Source organism: Filicampus tigris, chromosome 17 (genome assembly GCF_054856515.1).
Source record: "Filicampus tigris isolate MCC_2025a chromosome 17, RoL_Ftig_1.0, whole genome shotgun sequence".
NCBI lineage: Eukaryota > Metazoa > Chordata > Actinopteri > Syngnathiformes > Syngnathidae > Filicampus > Filicampus tigris.
In genome coordinates, this window is record NC_141233.1 from 14,923,229 (window position 1) to 14,938,024 (window position 14,796).

A 14,796-nucleotide genomic window follows, 5' to 3' on the forward strand; every position below is an offset into this window, starting at 1 on the left:
GTGCACCATTCCGCACGGTGTGTAATCAAATGCACCGGTATGGCGGTACTTTCTACAATTTCTATCAAAATCCAAGTAGGCTTGACAAAGTATACACCTGTATTCTGTGTGAACCCCTATACTGTATTTGGAAGCCCATTTCATTAGGTTTTTTTTTTTTTTTTGACTGGGGGGGCGGTAAAATACTGGGCAAGAGGCCTGTTTCCACCAGTTAAATGAACATCACAGAAATCCCAGGGAAAGAAAAACAGTTAGGTCATGATTATAGGAAAGAAAAACAGGTCATGATTATGAGTTTTTTTTTCTGACCGCCAGAGGTGGTGCATAACATAAGTCATAATTAGAACACAAGTCAACTTTATCTATATACAGTAGCACTTAGGTTTTCACCCGGCCCTGTTACCATAATTTATAATCACCCCCTCTAAAAATGTTTGAGTATTTCGCAATGAAGTCACATGGAAGTTGCTTCATTAAGATCCCCGTCATTCAGGCCACGGAAGACCAAAAGTAAGCTTACTCATTTCACTTTGTGTCTTTTATAATTCAACTATGACAGGGAATGAAAATCTTGTTCAGTTACCTGAATTACGTTTGGATGCTTATTTTTAAAATACATTGGGTTTTTTTCTGAATTACTGCAGTATCTTTAGTGTCAAAATGGTATTAGCATAAATGCCATATTTCATGTATTTGCTAACTGTATGCCAAAAACTCACTCCTGTTACCTAAATGACAATAAAACAATAATGAAGTTACCCGAGATGGGTCAATACACATTTTGAGTAGTTTAATACTAAAAAGAGACAGAAATTGAAGTTTTACTTTGCAAGCATTGCAACAAGCAATAAGGGTACTGATGTGGTGGAATGACCCTTATCCTGTTCTGAGTGAAGGATAAACTAGGGCATATCCTAGTGATTTTTGGGTCAGTGGCGGGGTACACAGGACACAGTACATAGAAATAATCCAGAAAGTATTGCTAGGGAATGTAGGAGTCCTTTATTAGGACATAAAGGCACATGAGGCAGCAGTAGGAAGACAATAACAGTTCACTTCCACATATCCCAGATGAGCGGATACTGACAGTTGATTTGACCAATAGCAACATTTAAATTATTACAATTTATTGAAAATCTAAACGCTGCTGTGAGACGAATACAGTGAATTGATGAGAATCAGTCAGTCCTGTCGCACTGTTCAGTGATTTCAGCTACGTGTCTAAATATAAACAGTATACGCTTTATGGATGTCTTCAAGTCAGGCGACGGAGTGATGACGTCACAGACGTTCAGGTGTACGCGGAGTGATGACATCAGAGACATTCAGGTGTACGCGATGTAGTTCTCGGGTATCAGGCCCGTCCTGCCCTGGTAGGTCGCCTGGAGCCAGCCCGGTTCCACCGACGGGTGCACTGCCAAGACCAAAAAAACAAACAAAAAAGGAATTTTGAGGAATCCTGCTAAATTATGACTTACAATTGGTAATGAAAGCTTCCTTGGCAGAGGTAATGTCACTGACTGCAGTTGCTAACCAAAACTCAGACGTCATAGCTGTATTTTCTTACCGTTTGAAAATAGCGCCCCCTGTGGGAAGCTGAGCTCGTGGCTGTGCTCAGCCTCGCAGGAGTACAGAGCTTTCGCTTCCCTGCGAGACCAGTGAAACAGTTCAAAACAGTTAATTAAAAAACAAAAACAAAAAAGTCTACAAAGTGATAACTTTAATTCAAGAAATCAAAAACCTTCCGGAAGCACAAATGTCCAAAGCCGAGGAGAACACAGAGCTTTCACGTTGTTGTTTTTGTACCCGGACGGATAACCTGGAACAACACACACAAACATGAACATTGTCACAGTGAGACAGGTTGCCATGGTAACACTACTTAGGACGTAACTTGACAGTTATTCATAAGAACGCCCTTAGGACACATACACGGATCCTGGCCTTTGGTAGCCGTTGGTGGACAGGGATTGTGGGGTCAGGACGTCTGAGCCTCGCCTTAGGTGCGAAGTCTTTCGCGTCCGCAGGGCCTCTCGCGGATCCAGTGACGCTAAACTTTGCACGGAGCCGTGACAGCTTCGGTAGTCTGAAACAGTAAACAAAGGCACATGAGTGAAACGTTCTTTTTAAATTGTGAGTGGAAGGTGTTGCGTACCTTCCGAGATGTGCAGGGAGGTGAGTGAGGACGATGTGGACAGCGGGTAAGGGAACAAGGACGAGGAGGAGGACGAGGAGGAGGATGCCGTCCTGTACGCCGCCGTCCGGTGCTGCTGAGGAGGAGGTGGCGAAGACTCCTTCGTACTGTCCTGGGTGCTCTTCAGGGACGAGACGGACGACGCCCTGGGGACGACGCGAGCCTCCCTGGGGACGGAGCGAGCCTCCCTGGCCGGGGACCCAGAGGAGGAGAGCTGCACGGTCGATGAGGAGGAAAGAGATTTGGATTCCTTGGCGGAGGACAGGGAGATAGTGGAGTCCGTCCGTTCGGCCGCGGAGCGCAGAGACGCCACGGACGACGACACGGACGACGCCACGGACGACGCCACGGGCGTCGTCGCCTTGTCCGTTGGACATTTTCTGTGGTCTCCGTTGGAGGAACAGGAAGGAGGCGGTTGGACTTGAGTGGAGGAGCTGGGCTTGGCGGGAGGCGAGGACGGAGACGACATCGGAGACGCACCGTTCTTCTCTGAGGAGTGTGAGGACAGCGAGTCCTGGCTGCCCATGGGGGTAGTGCCGGGGCTGCTGCTGCTAAAGGTGTCGCCTGGAGGCATAAACACAAATACAGTTAGGCAGCAGAAAAAAATATGAAGTCTTTCAATGCCAGCCATTTAAAAAAAAAAATAGAACCTTTTGATTGCCAGACAACTTAGAGCATTCTGACTGATCTTCTGATATTCACCAGTGTAACAATTTTGCATTTGACAAACTACAAACTATTTGCACCCTATTTAGTAGTAGTAGTAGTATCCAGTAGTGTGTGCACACATCGTGGCATGAACGTGTGCGCGCGTCTATGTATGTATACATCATCGCGTCGACTTCTACATTTAAATAATCTCCGTCTTCTTTTCTCTCCTTTGTAGTAGATTTAACGTGACAAACACATGGATCAATCACAATCTGCTTGTGACAGTCCAATTTACAGAGGTCCGCCATGTTCGCAAGCTTCAAGCATTGTTTTGAGACCCAATGCTGCCATTTGCTGGCCATAGTTACTTTAAGAGTTGGCCAAGACTTTTCTCCACCCATCCCGATTAAAAAACCGTAGTAATTGACGTTGACGGTGCTCAGAGTTAATATACCATAGCTACTTAAACCCACCTAAAAAAACAATAGGCTTGAGTGTGTGTAGCAATTAAGATAAACTGCTATTGCAAATAAAGTGACATAGTATATTGTCTGCCTTCGACCTTGGCCAATGTAACGCACTCACTGTCATTGTCCGCCAGGCAGAGAGTGGGCGGGTAAAGGCGGGCCTTTCTCTTCCCCGACGACAAACAGATTGCCTTGTTCCGTCGAGGGGTCGCCCGAGAGGATGGCGCTGGAGGTAACGGCAGCGACAGGTCGGGAGCCTCGCCGAATATCTTGACAGCCAAACACAGCACGGAGTGTTAACGTGTCCGTGTGTGCGCTTACCCAATTGTGTGTCTGTGTGTACCTTGTCGTGGTTCTCGATGATGATCTCCACCACAATATTCTGGAACTTGATGTTCATCATGGCGGCCACCGTCTCCTCCTGCGACCTCATTAACGTGGGACCGAAGATCATGCCCAGGTTGGACACTGTCATCAGGTTCTGGGCGCAGTGGGATGACACCCTGCGTACAAAAACAACAACAAAAAAACTACTACTACTGATAACCTCCGCAAGCACTTGGATAAACTGCTATTTAATCAGAAATCCTCAAAATGATTCAAAATGTTGAGGACCCTTCTTGCGCTTCCAAAAATCGTGGTGCAGTGACCCAGCTAATCCAGCAGATGGAGCAACCGTTAAAAAAACAAGCGCCGTGTGTGGTGGTTGGCACTCTAGATAATGTGCATTACTGCCATCCACAGGACTGGAGTGCAACTCCACTTTACATGTTATGTGTGTGTTTCTATACAAACCTGAGGAGGTGATTGGTCAGGAGGTCCAGCATGGTTCGGTTCTTCTCGGGTAGCTTGTGGACCAGCGCGTGGATGGCCCTTACGCGATGCTTCTGGTCATCGTATTCTGTGAAAAGATTCCATTTGATGAGATTTGTATAATGTGTATTTATATTTTTATATAGTGATATTTCGAGGCCTTCTTACTTGCAGCTTTGATGAATTCCTTGTGCAGTCTGTAGGTCAGCACGGGTTCTGCCAAGCACCTGTGTACACATGGTGAATCATTTTTTACAGCACTACTTTGTTTTCAATATAGTACAATAATATGACACATAGAACATTAAGCGTAACATAAACATGGTACAATAGATGCGTATGAGCCATTAAACATGATGTAAATGGTATATAGACCATTAAATATGACATTAGAAGGTTGAAGTAAATTTGGTGGAAATCCAGCCACCTAAAATAATTCTTCAGTCCGCTGGTGATGGTCTTGTTGTCCCAAGCGTCTGCGTCTAGCCGAGCGTCCGAAGCAGAAGTGGAGGCTGCAGGAAAGCAGACATGATTTCAGCATGATTCATTCTCCATCATCATCATCATCGTCATCAAAGCAGGAAATTACATCAGCCCGAGCCCCCCTTCGTACCAAACACGCTGGTCATCAGCCGCTGAACTTTCGAGTTGACACCCCCGGTCCGGTAAAGCCCCAGAGTGTTGAGGCCTGTATAAACATTTCAACGCGATTCAACAATTGAGACTGTACATCTGGATTATTTGTCATCATTCTGTGTCTATCTCGCCATTTTATACCTTTCGTTTCCACTAGCTCGATGCAGTCCCTCACAAAGTTGAAGCCTGTCTCGTTAAGGAACGCTGTAAAACAACCCAAATAAAACCCCTTCTGATGCAAAAATGGCAAAAAACTGGCAGCGCCTGAATTGAAACGGAATCTGGTTTCTTACTCTCTTCCTTCTTGCTGAGTAGCGACGGCAGCGTGTAGATCTGAGGGGCCCAAAAAAAAAACCCGCATCAATAAAAGGTCATTCAAGAGAAGGGGAAGAAGCACGCAAAGTGAAACTACGACTCGTACAGGTTCTTTCCCATCCATGGCCTCCATCCACAGTCGCCTGTTGGCCTCAGAGAGCGCTTGCAGCGTGATGACGCCGTGCCTGCGCAAAGGGAAAAGGAGAAGTCAACCCAAGACATTGCGTCATTTTCAAATTGTATCGTTCGGTTACCTCTCCACCACTTCAATGTCGAAGCAGAAGCGCTTGTCGATGGAGTCCGTCTTCCTTCGCACGCACGAGCGAAGCCTGAACATCTCCGGCGTCCCGTTCAGCACGCCGTTCTGTAAATGTGAATATGACATCGGGTTATGGTCTTCCGATCGCGACTGGCCAGTTATGAATGATAACTGGCATGCACTAGAAATCAAACGAATGAGTAAAAATGTTCCGCAGTGAAAAAAGTTCACGGCATGCTCTGACTTTGGCGTGATTTAGTACTCTCTTAAAACTGCAGGGCAAATGGCTGTGGTTCAAAATAATCATTTCATTACCAATGAAGCAACTTCGCCACATTGAGTGACTCACATGCTGCGTTTTGACACGGTTTTCAAATCGGATGCCCTTCCTGATGCGACACACCCATTTGTAATCTGCTGGGTGAAAATAATTCACCCAATTTGGGGTAAAAGTAAGCCAATCTTGACAGTTTTTCACAGTAACAAGAAATAAAAAGAGAACCTGTCGCTAAAAGCTAACAAATCCGCTCACCAGAACCGACGGCAGCTCACCTGTCTGCTGGCCGGCCGGGCCTCGGTGTTGCTCATGGTGAACATCTTGGAGCTCTTCGCATACGTACAGTAGTATCTGGTCCACACGCTGCCCAGCGGACCTGAAAGAACACGCCAGAGCACATTTCGGATGCCATTGTGTCTGATGTGGGGTGACGGCGGTCTGATTTGGCTCACGTTTCTCCTGTATGTACAGGTAGCCCTCCATGGTGAAGCAACCGGGGGCTTTGAAGTCCTCCTCGGCCGAGCGGATCCTCTTCATCAGCCGCTCCACTTCAGCCCGGGTGCTTTCAAAGTTGTTCCGGGCCTAAAAGTGCCGCATGGAAAACGACTGAAGCTTCTCATACAATTTTTGATGAATCAGCGACGACCCGGTGGGATATATACGTAATTTCGTCTTTATATAACTGGTAAGTTTTTTTCCAATTTATTTTGTACTATTATTGCTAAACATTTTGTTTCATTCAGTTATCATTTATTATCAATTTTCTGTCTTCATTGCTTGGGCAAAAGAGCAATGTATGTAGTTTAATTTAAATTGACAGTTAGTTTGCTTGAATTGAACCATTCCTTCAAAATTTCTGGCTCTTTTCCCACTACAGCAAATAAGTTTTTCCAAATAATTACCCCAAAGCAGAACAATAAAGTGTGGGCTTTATGAAATCATAAAAAGATCATTAATATACTGTAAAGTAAAAACAAATAAGGGCTTAACGCGGACCTCTGAGGAAGGCCACAGGTCACTGTTTAGAGCTCGGAATCAGGTGAATAGCGAGGATCCATAGGGGTGTTTAACTTACATTTTGCAGGTTGAACTGCAGCTGCTGTTTGTAGGGCTCAAACTCGCTGGCCAGCTCGTAGCCTTCGTGGTAGAATGTCAGCAAGCCTTGCAGGAAGGCCAGCAGCTGAAGAGCACAACGGCAACAAAACCAGATTGATCATGACTACAGACAAAAAAAAAGGGGAAAAAAAAAAGAAGAAGAAAAAAAAAAAAAAGGCCCGCAGGCTGATGTTTGGGTCACTGTTCTTGTTTACGTTCACAACAAAGACTTTCTCTCCCAGGCCGGCGGAAGAGATCTCCACACAGGAAGCGGCGCGGCCGAAACGGGAAGTGGCCTTCACTGATATGTATCATTAAAACATGTTTATCGGCAGCCAAAACAGTGTTTGCCGGCTGGGTTTTCTTTGGGCTCCTCTTGTGATCATAATGACGCTCAAGTTCACAAGCAATGATGCGGTGACATAGCGGACCCGTTCTTAGAGTCATTACATGAGAAAAAAGATAACGAACATATTTCTAATTGTCCCCCAGAGGCAACATTCAGTTTACAATCTTCCTGCTACTTTCACACGGTCAACTTATACAAACAACCGATCCTTCGGACAGGCAGGAATGTGCGTTTCTATAGTTGAGAGTTGGTATCTTGTTAGAAATGGTCCCAAATGACTTACTTCAACTTCTCCTTTAATCTCCACAGAGTTCCTAGGACGTTGCCCATTCTTCTGAGTACTGATTGACACATGCTACCGTTCAAGCGACATTTTCACATCACGTACTTGGTGGTGCGCGCGCGGTTGGAATCTTGCTAGAAATGGATCCGAAAGACGTCGGCCGACTTCTTCTCTGATCTTCACAGTTGCCTGGACGTTCCCAATTGTTCTGGCAGTAATGGTCGATCCATGTTATGACTCATGCTACATTTCCTTTGTTTCTTAGGCATCTTGTTGGCTCCCAATGACTTGCCCTACTTCCCCTTCTTTCACAATCGCCCACTTCGGCCTTGCCGAGGAGTTAAAAGACATTCTCAGACTTTCTCACCATGACTCGGTGTGCGTTTGGCATGTTTGCGTGTCCTCACCGGCTCCACAAACTCAAACTTCTTCCTCTCTTGTACCTCTTGGATCTTGAAGACGTATTGCAGCGACGCGTCGTTAAACACCTGCCGGTCTTTGCTCATCTGCGAGTCAGCCTGCGGAAAACAACAGTTCAATCACAGATCTTGGTGTGTGCGTGTTAGGACGTTTGTGTGTGTGTGTGTGTGTGTGTGTGTTACCTCAAGTAGCTGCGATTCCTTCTTCTTGGAGGACAGGCTGAGGTGTTTCTCCAACACTGAGTAGTACCGTTCCGTCTCCTTGTCAAACTGCTTCTTTCCCTCCTGAGAGAGATAAATGCGTGATTAAAAAACGCTTGACAGTGATGAATTTGTCCATTCGACATTCTTCGTCAATATTTAGCCGCGCTGCTTAAACAGAATTCATCAAAAAATGACGAGGCTGAGATGGTTTGAGTATAACTGCGACTCACACGTTGCTGCTACATTCTACAAGCAGCACCCAAGACGGTGTTTTTTTTTTTAGGCCCTCCCTGGCCACACATGTGCACGTCACATCTTCAGCGTTGCTGTTCTAGATCCAAGCAAGGACCCAATTTATTTTTCAATCGGCGCCCAACACGGGAGGCCTGAGATTAATTATGGGTCAAAAGCTAAGATCAGTATGTTTCCTGGTCACCTCTTTCTACACGCCACAAAAGCAACTGTTGTTCATTGAGCATTTCTATCCATCCTGGCAAGAAAACTTGTGATTTCCAATGACATCTGAGGAACAAACGTATTTATTTTCAATACTGTAACACGAGACGGCCGAGGAAATTGTGGCTACAAAAGCAACGATTAGAATGCAAAATCAAATGGACGACGGCTATTTCTATTCATTCTGGCAAGAAAACGAGTAATTGTGAATGACATCCGAGCAAGGACCCTTTCGATTTTTTAAATGGCACTGGCTGCAGCAACTGAAGACAAACAGTCACGATTGACACTTGACCTCAAATGATCACAAAGCCAAATGATTAAAATGAAATGTTCAATGTCTAATAATGGTACATCTTCCTCGCATTCCACATTATAATATCAAGTATAGCTTAATAGCGTCTATGAGTGTGCGTGGCTTTAAAGGGGGGTGGGGGGGCCTGGCCTGGTGAGTGACGTGGGAGTCAGCGAATGAGAGTGTAGAGTTGGCTGTTGTGCGCTCAGGTTAGCGGCTGACCGTTAACTGGCTAACTGTTAGCCTGTCTGCGTGTGAGTGGCTGCGCATCAGTTGTTACAGTCGCCGCTCGTGTATCAATGTGCCTACGACGTGTTCCTTTTGTTCGCATTTGTTCAATAAAGTGGTTGAAAGTGTATCAGTAGCTGTGTCTGCATTACAATACGTTCTAACTAGCAGTGATACGCTGTGCCGAATTAGCTAACATTGTGTTGGCGATCGTAGACGCTCAATTGCTGCGGATTAGTCCCGCTTTGCAGTAGACATCCTGCACTTCATCTTCTTTTATAAGTGTGAAATGATAAACATTGGACTTTCTCCATCTTTTACGCACTCTTTCCTCCTGGCCACCTTATTTCTATATGAAGTGACACGTAGTGTGCAGTAACCTAAGTCCGTGAGGAAAAATGATCATCACAGCAAAGCTTCAAGGCAGAGATTTTCCTTTTGACTGTTTTTTGGACTAATTCGTTTCAGCGCTAGCTCTATGCCCGAGCAAGAACCCTCTGTGACCATTTTCTCATCTGTACAAGCACACTATTGAGTTTGAGTCACACAAGATGCCTGAGGTAAGCGAAGTTCATCTTGGCACAAGATGGCTGACATAGTGCTAGTGGGACTGGGTATTCGTCTCAGTTTCTTCAAAATTTCAGAAAGCGCTGTTCTATTGTTGTTCTAAGAACTCTATTTTTGAATGACGCCTGATACAATATGGCTGACGTCACTGATGGCTGGGGTATCTGAGGTAAAAGGTCGTCTTAGTATTGTTTATCTCAATTTGGCCGTTTGTGATGACGGATTATTCGAACTCGCGTAGATTATTGTTCTGTATCCACGAAAGGCCCCTAGGAGATGTCATAAACGGTGGCTGCAAGTCGTCTGCGTCCATGCGGGCTGAAGAGAAGATAACCTGAATCAGAGGCCGCCTGCTGAAACTAGACACCGGCCATGTTTACATCGCCTCGCTTCAAGTCTGTGACGCGCCTCCCAGTGTCCGTTCCCATGACCTCCGTCCTGACACGTCTGTGGTTTATCGGAACAAGCCATAGACTCAAGACTGGGACACCGCGGGACCGCTTACAGCTCTAAATAACTCATCAGACATTCACAATTGAGCAAGAATTTTAAGTTAGATTAATTAACTACAGAAGAAAAACAATTCCGCCTGGATTCCAACCAAAATGGCCAACTTCAATTTCATGCATGGGTCCTTGAGACTTTTTTCGGTCTTGTTTTGAAAGACATGTCCAAGCAATTTTGTGTCTTATCAGTGATTTTTTTTTTTTAATAAACAGGCATTCAAATCCCATATTCATGGGAACTCCCTGAAATGGTCCTCGGATCCCACTAGACAAGATAGCCAAAAAATCTTGGCAAATTAGCATCACCCCTCTGTCAAGGCTACCTGCTTCCATTTGGGGTCCATTTTGGCAAATCCCCTGGTAGGAGTCAGTTCAAGTAAAAGGCCTGGAATAAATTGTTCAATGTGATCTTAAAAGGGCGACTACCAAACAAAACGCAGACTTGTTGTGACTTTTTGGACACGCGTTCTTGAGTTTTTGGTGGCTCAACTTGTGAGAGATGCCTACGAAAATTCATACTGCTAAGTGAAACTAGCCTTGGGCGATAAATGTTCACTTTTTTTGTGTGTTTTACAGCGAGTAATCAAACTTTGCCACCATGCTCCACCCACACACAACGACAAAACTCTAATTCTTCGCAATTTTGTGTCAACCACCTGTCTCTAGTATACGTGCTTTTAATTTGGTAGCAATCAGAAAAATCTGTTGAACACCTGGCCAAAATCCCCCTAAAATGGCTGCTGCAAACCAAAATGGCAGACTTCCTGTTCAGTCTCAGGTATACCTTTTTTTTATAACCAGGGGGCATTGAGTGAGTTTTAATAACAAAAAAAAAAGGCACTTGTACCTTTACTGCACCAATCTGCTCCTTGCGAAACCTCTCTAACGGCGAAATTAGCACGTCGTCAGCGTTTTGGATCTGTGGGAGGAAAAACACAAACGCCACTGCGGTCAGATGAGCGTGTTGCAACGGCGATGAAGTAACATGTCATGGTCATTGCCGACACACGCCTCATTCCCGCTATAAGGCCAACTCTCTGGCCACCCGCAGGCTTAAAAACAAAAACAAAACACGGCGGTCTGAATGGAGTCCCAATGTCACTTGATGAGTAAATCTGTCTACACATAGGGCGGCATATTGATTGGTGGAGAGAAAACGGTCACTCCCAGAAGGCGACACAAAAACAAAATAACACTGTGTCAACTTCTCGTCGCCACTTGATGATTTCATGCTACTTAACGTAGCTGGTGTAGCTAATTGCTTCAGTGGACACGCCCAGGTGAATAAATGAGATTACAAACTCTCTAACCCAAGGATGACACTTTGGTCTCATCTGACCCAAGCAGGCTAATGGTGTTGTAAAAGCAATAAAAAGAGTGTCTGCCGTACGCCTGAGGAGCATGTGATCTGTGATAAGGCAGCTGTTGTCCGCACTTTAGTGTTTGCGACCACACGACTTTCCACTTACATGCCGCGACTTTACTTTCACATCATGAGGTCATCTGTGTGAAAAGAGCACTTCCTTTGTGTTGCTTTCACTGCAGTACTGCAACAGTCGCCATGAAATTGGATACCACGAGGCTCAATATGAGTACTGTTCTATTTATGGCCAGTTCTGACAGAGTGCAGAGTTAAGAATGCAATTTTGAAAATCATTTTCAGATTTAGAGGTTCAAAGTAGGGATAGGGTCTTAAATTAGGGTTAACCGCCTGGATTAAGGTACCTAATAAGCATGTTTTGGGAATGTGAGCGGAATCCGGAATAACCGCAGATTCCACACAGAAGGCCTGAGTGCAGATTCAAACCCAGAACCGTCAGGCAGCCGTGCTTACCACTAGTCCACGGTGCTAACATTAGCGGTGGAATATGGAAGTGTTGCTGTGTTCGGCTGTGTTCGGCGCGTAACAAAAAGAAAAAAAAAAAAAAAAAACGCATGCACATGCGCGCACACACAGGAGTCTTTTATGGAGTTTCTCAGGCAGCGAGGGGCTCGGCTCTCACTGGGGAATAGTCGGAATAGGTTCCACATGGTTCCTCAACCGGTAGACCGTGCGCACTTTGACAAAAGGCGCACATACGCGCGCACACAAAGGGGGAGCCTGTAGAGAAGGTAGCCCACTAAAACACACACTCTGACACAAAGGCTGATGAAGTGTGTCTGAGTCAGACTTGTGTGCATAGGGGGAACTCAAGCGAACGGTCACGGTTCCAGAGAAAAAACATCACGCTGAACTCAAACAGGAAGTCCTGGTTCAGACACAACAGGTGGACTAAAATGCGCATGAAGTGAGCCGCTTACTCACCAGACGCTTTCTTTCCTCCTCCATGGTGCTCAGCAGCTGAGAGAACTCCTTCAGAGACTGCGCTGCAACCAGGGTGCAAATACAAGTCAGAGTCTGGGTGTTGCTATGGAAAAGACATTGCTTAAAGGCCTGTTCTGCTGGGCTTTTGAATGCTCGAAAAGGCCAGTCGAACTAATGTACGTCATCAAATTGTGGCCTCAGTTCTAATCGAGCCATGCCCCAATTTCAAAGGAAAATGTTCAAAAGCTGAGCCCTGAGGGACTTGACAGTGATGTCACTTCTAGTCGGCAGCAAGTGGCTGCACAATGCAAATGGTCGCCCCCTGAGGTGGATAAGAACATGATTGTTCTGCTTTTCTGCGGAGCAGTCGTGGCATCTGTAAAGCTGACGAACAGGAAGGCGCGCGATGGAGTCAAAACCCACCGATGTTGATCTCATCGTCCGTCTCGGCATCTCCGATGCACTCGAACTGGAATTCTTGCAGCGACTGAGAGAAACGCTGAACCGCCTGCGAAAGACCTGACAACAAAACAACAAAGGAGACCACAATTTCAGCAACAGCTCTCAGGATGAGGCAGTCATGATTAGCGTGTCCTGCTGTTCCGAATGCAATGTCCTGTGAGGATATGAGTGTGTGCAAACTAGTTGACAGTTGACTGAAAGGAGGGCCCCTGGAATTTGGGGGCCCTAGGGCAGCTGTCTTCTTTTTCTGGGAAAATAAGGTATGTGAAAGTGGAAAAACAATTAGCTGTACTGTAGTACTAAATGTGGAGTGGAAACTAGAGTTAAAAGCAGTCATATTACTTGAAGTTGTGTCAACAGTAGTATTTGTAGTAATAAAAGTAGGAGCTTTGGTAAAAGCAGTAGTTTTAGTTGTAGTAACACTAAAAGTACACACACTATTTACTGTAGTACTTTATGTAGTTTTTTAGCTTTTGTAAAAGTAGTAGTTTTAGTTTAAATAATGAAAGTAAAATTAGTTATCATAAAAGTAATGGTATCAGCTCTGTCTGCTGCAGTATACGTTGTCCTATCAAAAGTAGTAGTTACTGCAAATGTGATATTGGTTGTAGTACAAAATGCAGAAGTAGTAATTATAGTAAAATCTGCATTCTTTTTATTAGCAGTAGTTGTGGAGGAAAAAGTACAACTTAGTAGGAGTTGTACTTTTTAGTTACTGTAATTGTATCTGTTGTAGAAAAAAAAAAAGTAAAAGTAATACTGACAGTGAAAGTTATAATATTACTTACAATAAACTACTAAAAGTATAAAGCAGTACCGCTAGTTATAATTGCTGTATTGAATGTACTGGCTTTACTTGTAGTAAAAATTCAACAACGTACTAAAAGCGAAAACACTTATCGTAGTACTAGTCAGAAAAAGTTGCAGTACCATTTGAAGATTAGTATAATATTGGTGTTGCAAAAGTCTTTTTGCAGACCACTCTGGTGGTTTCTCTGGGACCACCAGTGGCCTGCCTTCAACATGTTGAGACACACTGCTTCAAATAAACAAGGCATGATGATGATAATAATTACAATAAAATTAACAATGTAATAATACAGTTTTATAAGACTATAAATGTGTTTCGGGCTATAAACCACTCAGAGGAAGAGGCAGTAAAATCAGCATGGCTCTTGGTGGGCTTTCAAGAGCAGCCTCAAAGGAAGCCACTTGAACATGGCAATAAATGCAATCCTGTACACTGAAGCTTATTGTAAGATAATCTTACTTCTGAGGGCCGATATGAGCATGCCTCCATCCTTGATGAGATCTTTGATAAACCTGTTGGTTCTCTCCAGCTCGATCTCGTGGCACTGGAGCCTCTCTCGGAACTCGGGGCTGTCCACGAACGAGTCGCTGAACTCCAGCGTCGGCAGACCCATCCTAGCAAAACGGACGGCGAGGTCTAGGGGGGGCACAAACTACGCTGAAAAGGACGCCGAGGGTCCGATCAGGACGGCGCCGAAACTCGCTGGAAATGTCCGGGTGAGAAGTTTGCTCCGCTTGACCTCCTTTTTCATGCCTTTCTCCGCTTTTTTTTTTCTCTCCCCCCTCGCTCGTTCCGCTCGCCACTTCCGGACACTCGAGCGGCGTTGACAGACTTTTTTTTTTTTTGGGACAAGAATAAAAAAAGATGGACATAAACGATAAACTCCGGTGAGGGACGTTATTTGAGACTTCCTCGCTAACAGTAGATGATGAAAGTCTGAGGGCGAGTGCGAGAGGAGCAGGATTCAACTTTGGATAAAAATAAATCAAAGAAGGAGCGCTTGGCAAAGAATGTGACGCTGCTAGCTAAAGAGGCTCTTGTGGAAGGCTGGTTACTATGGGGACGAGAGACTCCTGCTGGCGCCTTGTGAAACATGAACTAAATACACTTGGCACTATTATCGGTACTTGGAAACTACTTCTACGACCACCGCCACTACTCACTATTTGGCCAACTATTACTACTCACTCCTCCTGAACACCTC

General features: G+C 45.0%; 1 protein-coding gene and 1 long non-coding RNA gene across 2 annotated transcripts; one reads left to right on the top strand and one right to left on the bottom strand.

Moving 5' to 3' along the window:
* Nucleotides 1-979: 979 nt before the first annotated feature.
* On the bottom strand, nt 980-14,721 carry LOC147133567 (rho GTPase-activating protein 42-like). Its single transcript, XM_086057047.1, has 24 exons — nt 14,052-14,721; nt 12,743-12,838; nt 12,320-12,381; nt 10,862-10,933; nt 7,942-8,043; nt 7,747-7,857; nt 6,688-6,792; nt 6,065-6,194; nt 5,888-5,988; nt 5,331-5,440; nt 5,183-5,261; nt 5,055-5,094; nt 4,903-4,965; nt 4,739-4,813; nt 4,553-4,637; nt 4,294-4,352; nt 4,108-4,213; nt 3,656-3,815; nt 3,431-3,581; nt 2,156-2,758; nt 1,933-2,086; nt 1,742-1,819; nt 1,568-1,647; nt 980-1,414 (listed from the first exon to the last, which is right to left on the bottom strand). Exons 1-24 carry the CDS (start codon nt 14,203-14,205, stop codon nt 1,326-1,328), a joined length of 2,865 nt encoding a protein of 954 aa, XP_085913173.1. The 5' UTR covers nt 14,206-14,721; the 3' UTR covers nt 980-1,325.
* On the top strand, nt 12,915-14,467 carry LOC147133568 (uncharacterized). The gene is made up of 2 exons (XR_015090300.1): nt 12,915-13,041; nt 14,122-14,467. It is a non-coding gene; the product is annotated as an uncharacterized LOC147133568 (long non-coding RNA).
* Nucleotides 14,722-14,796: the final 75 nt, after the last annotated feature.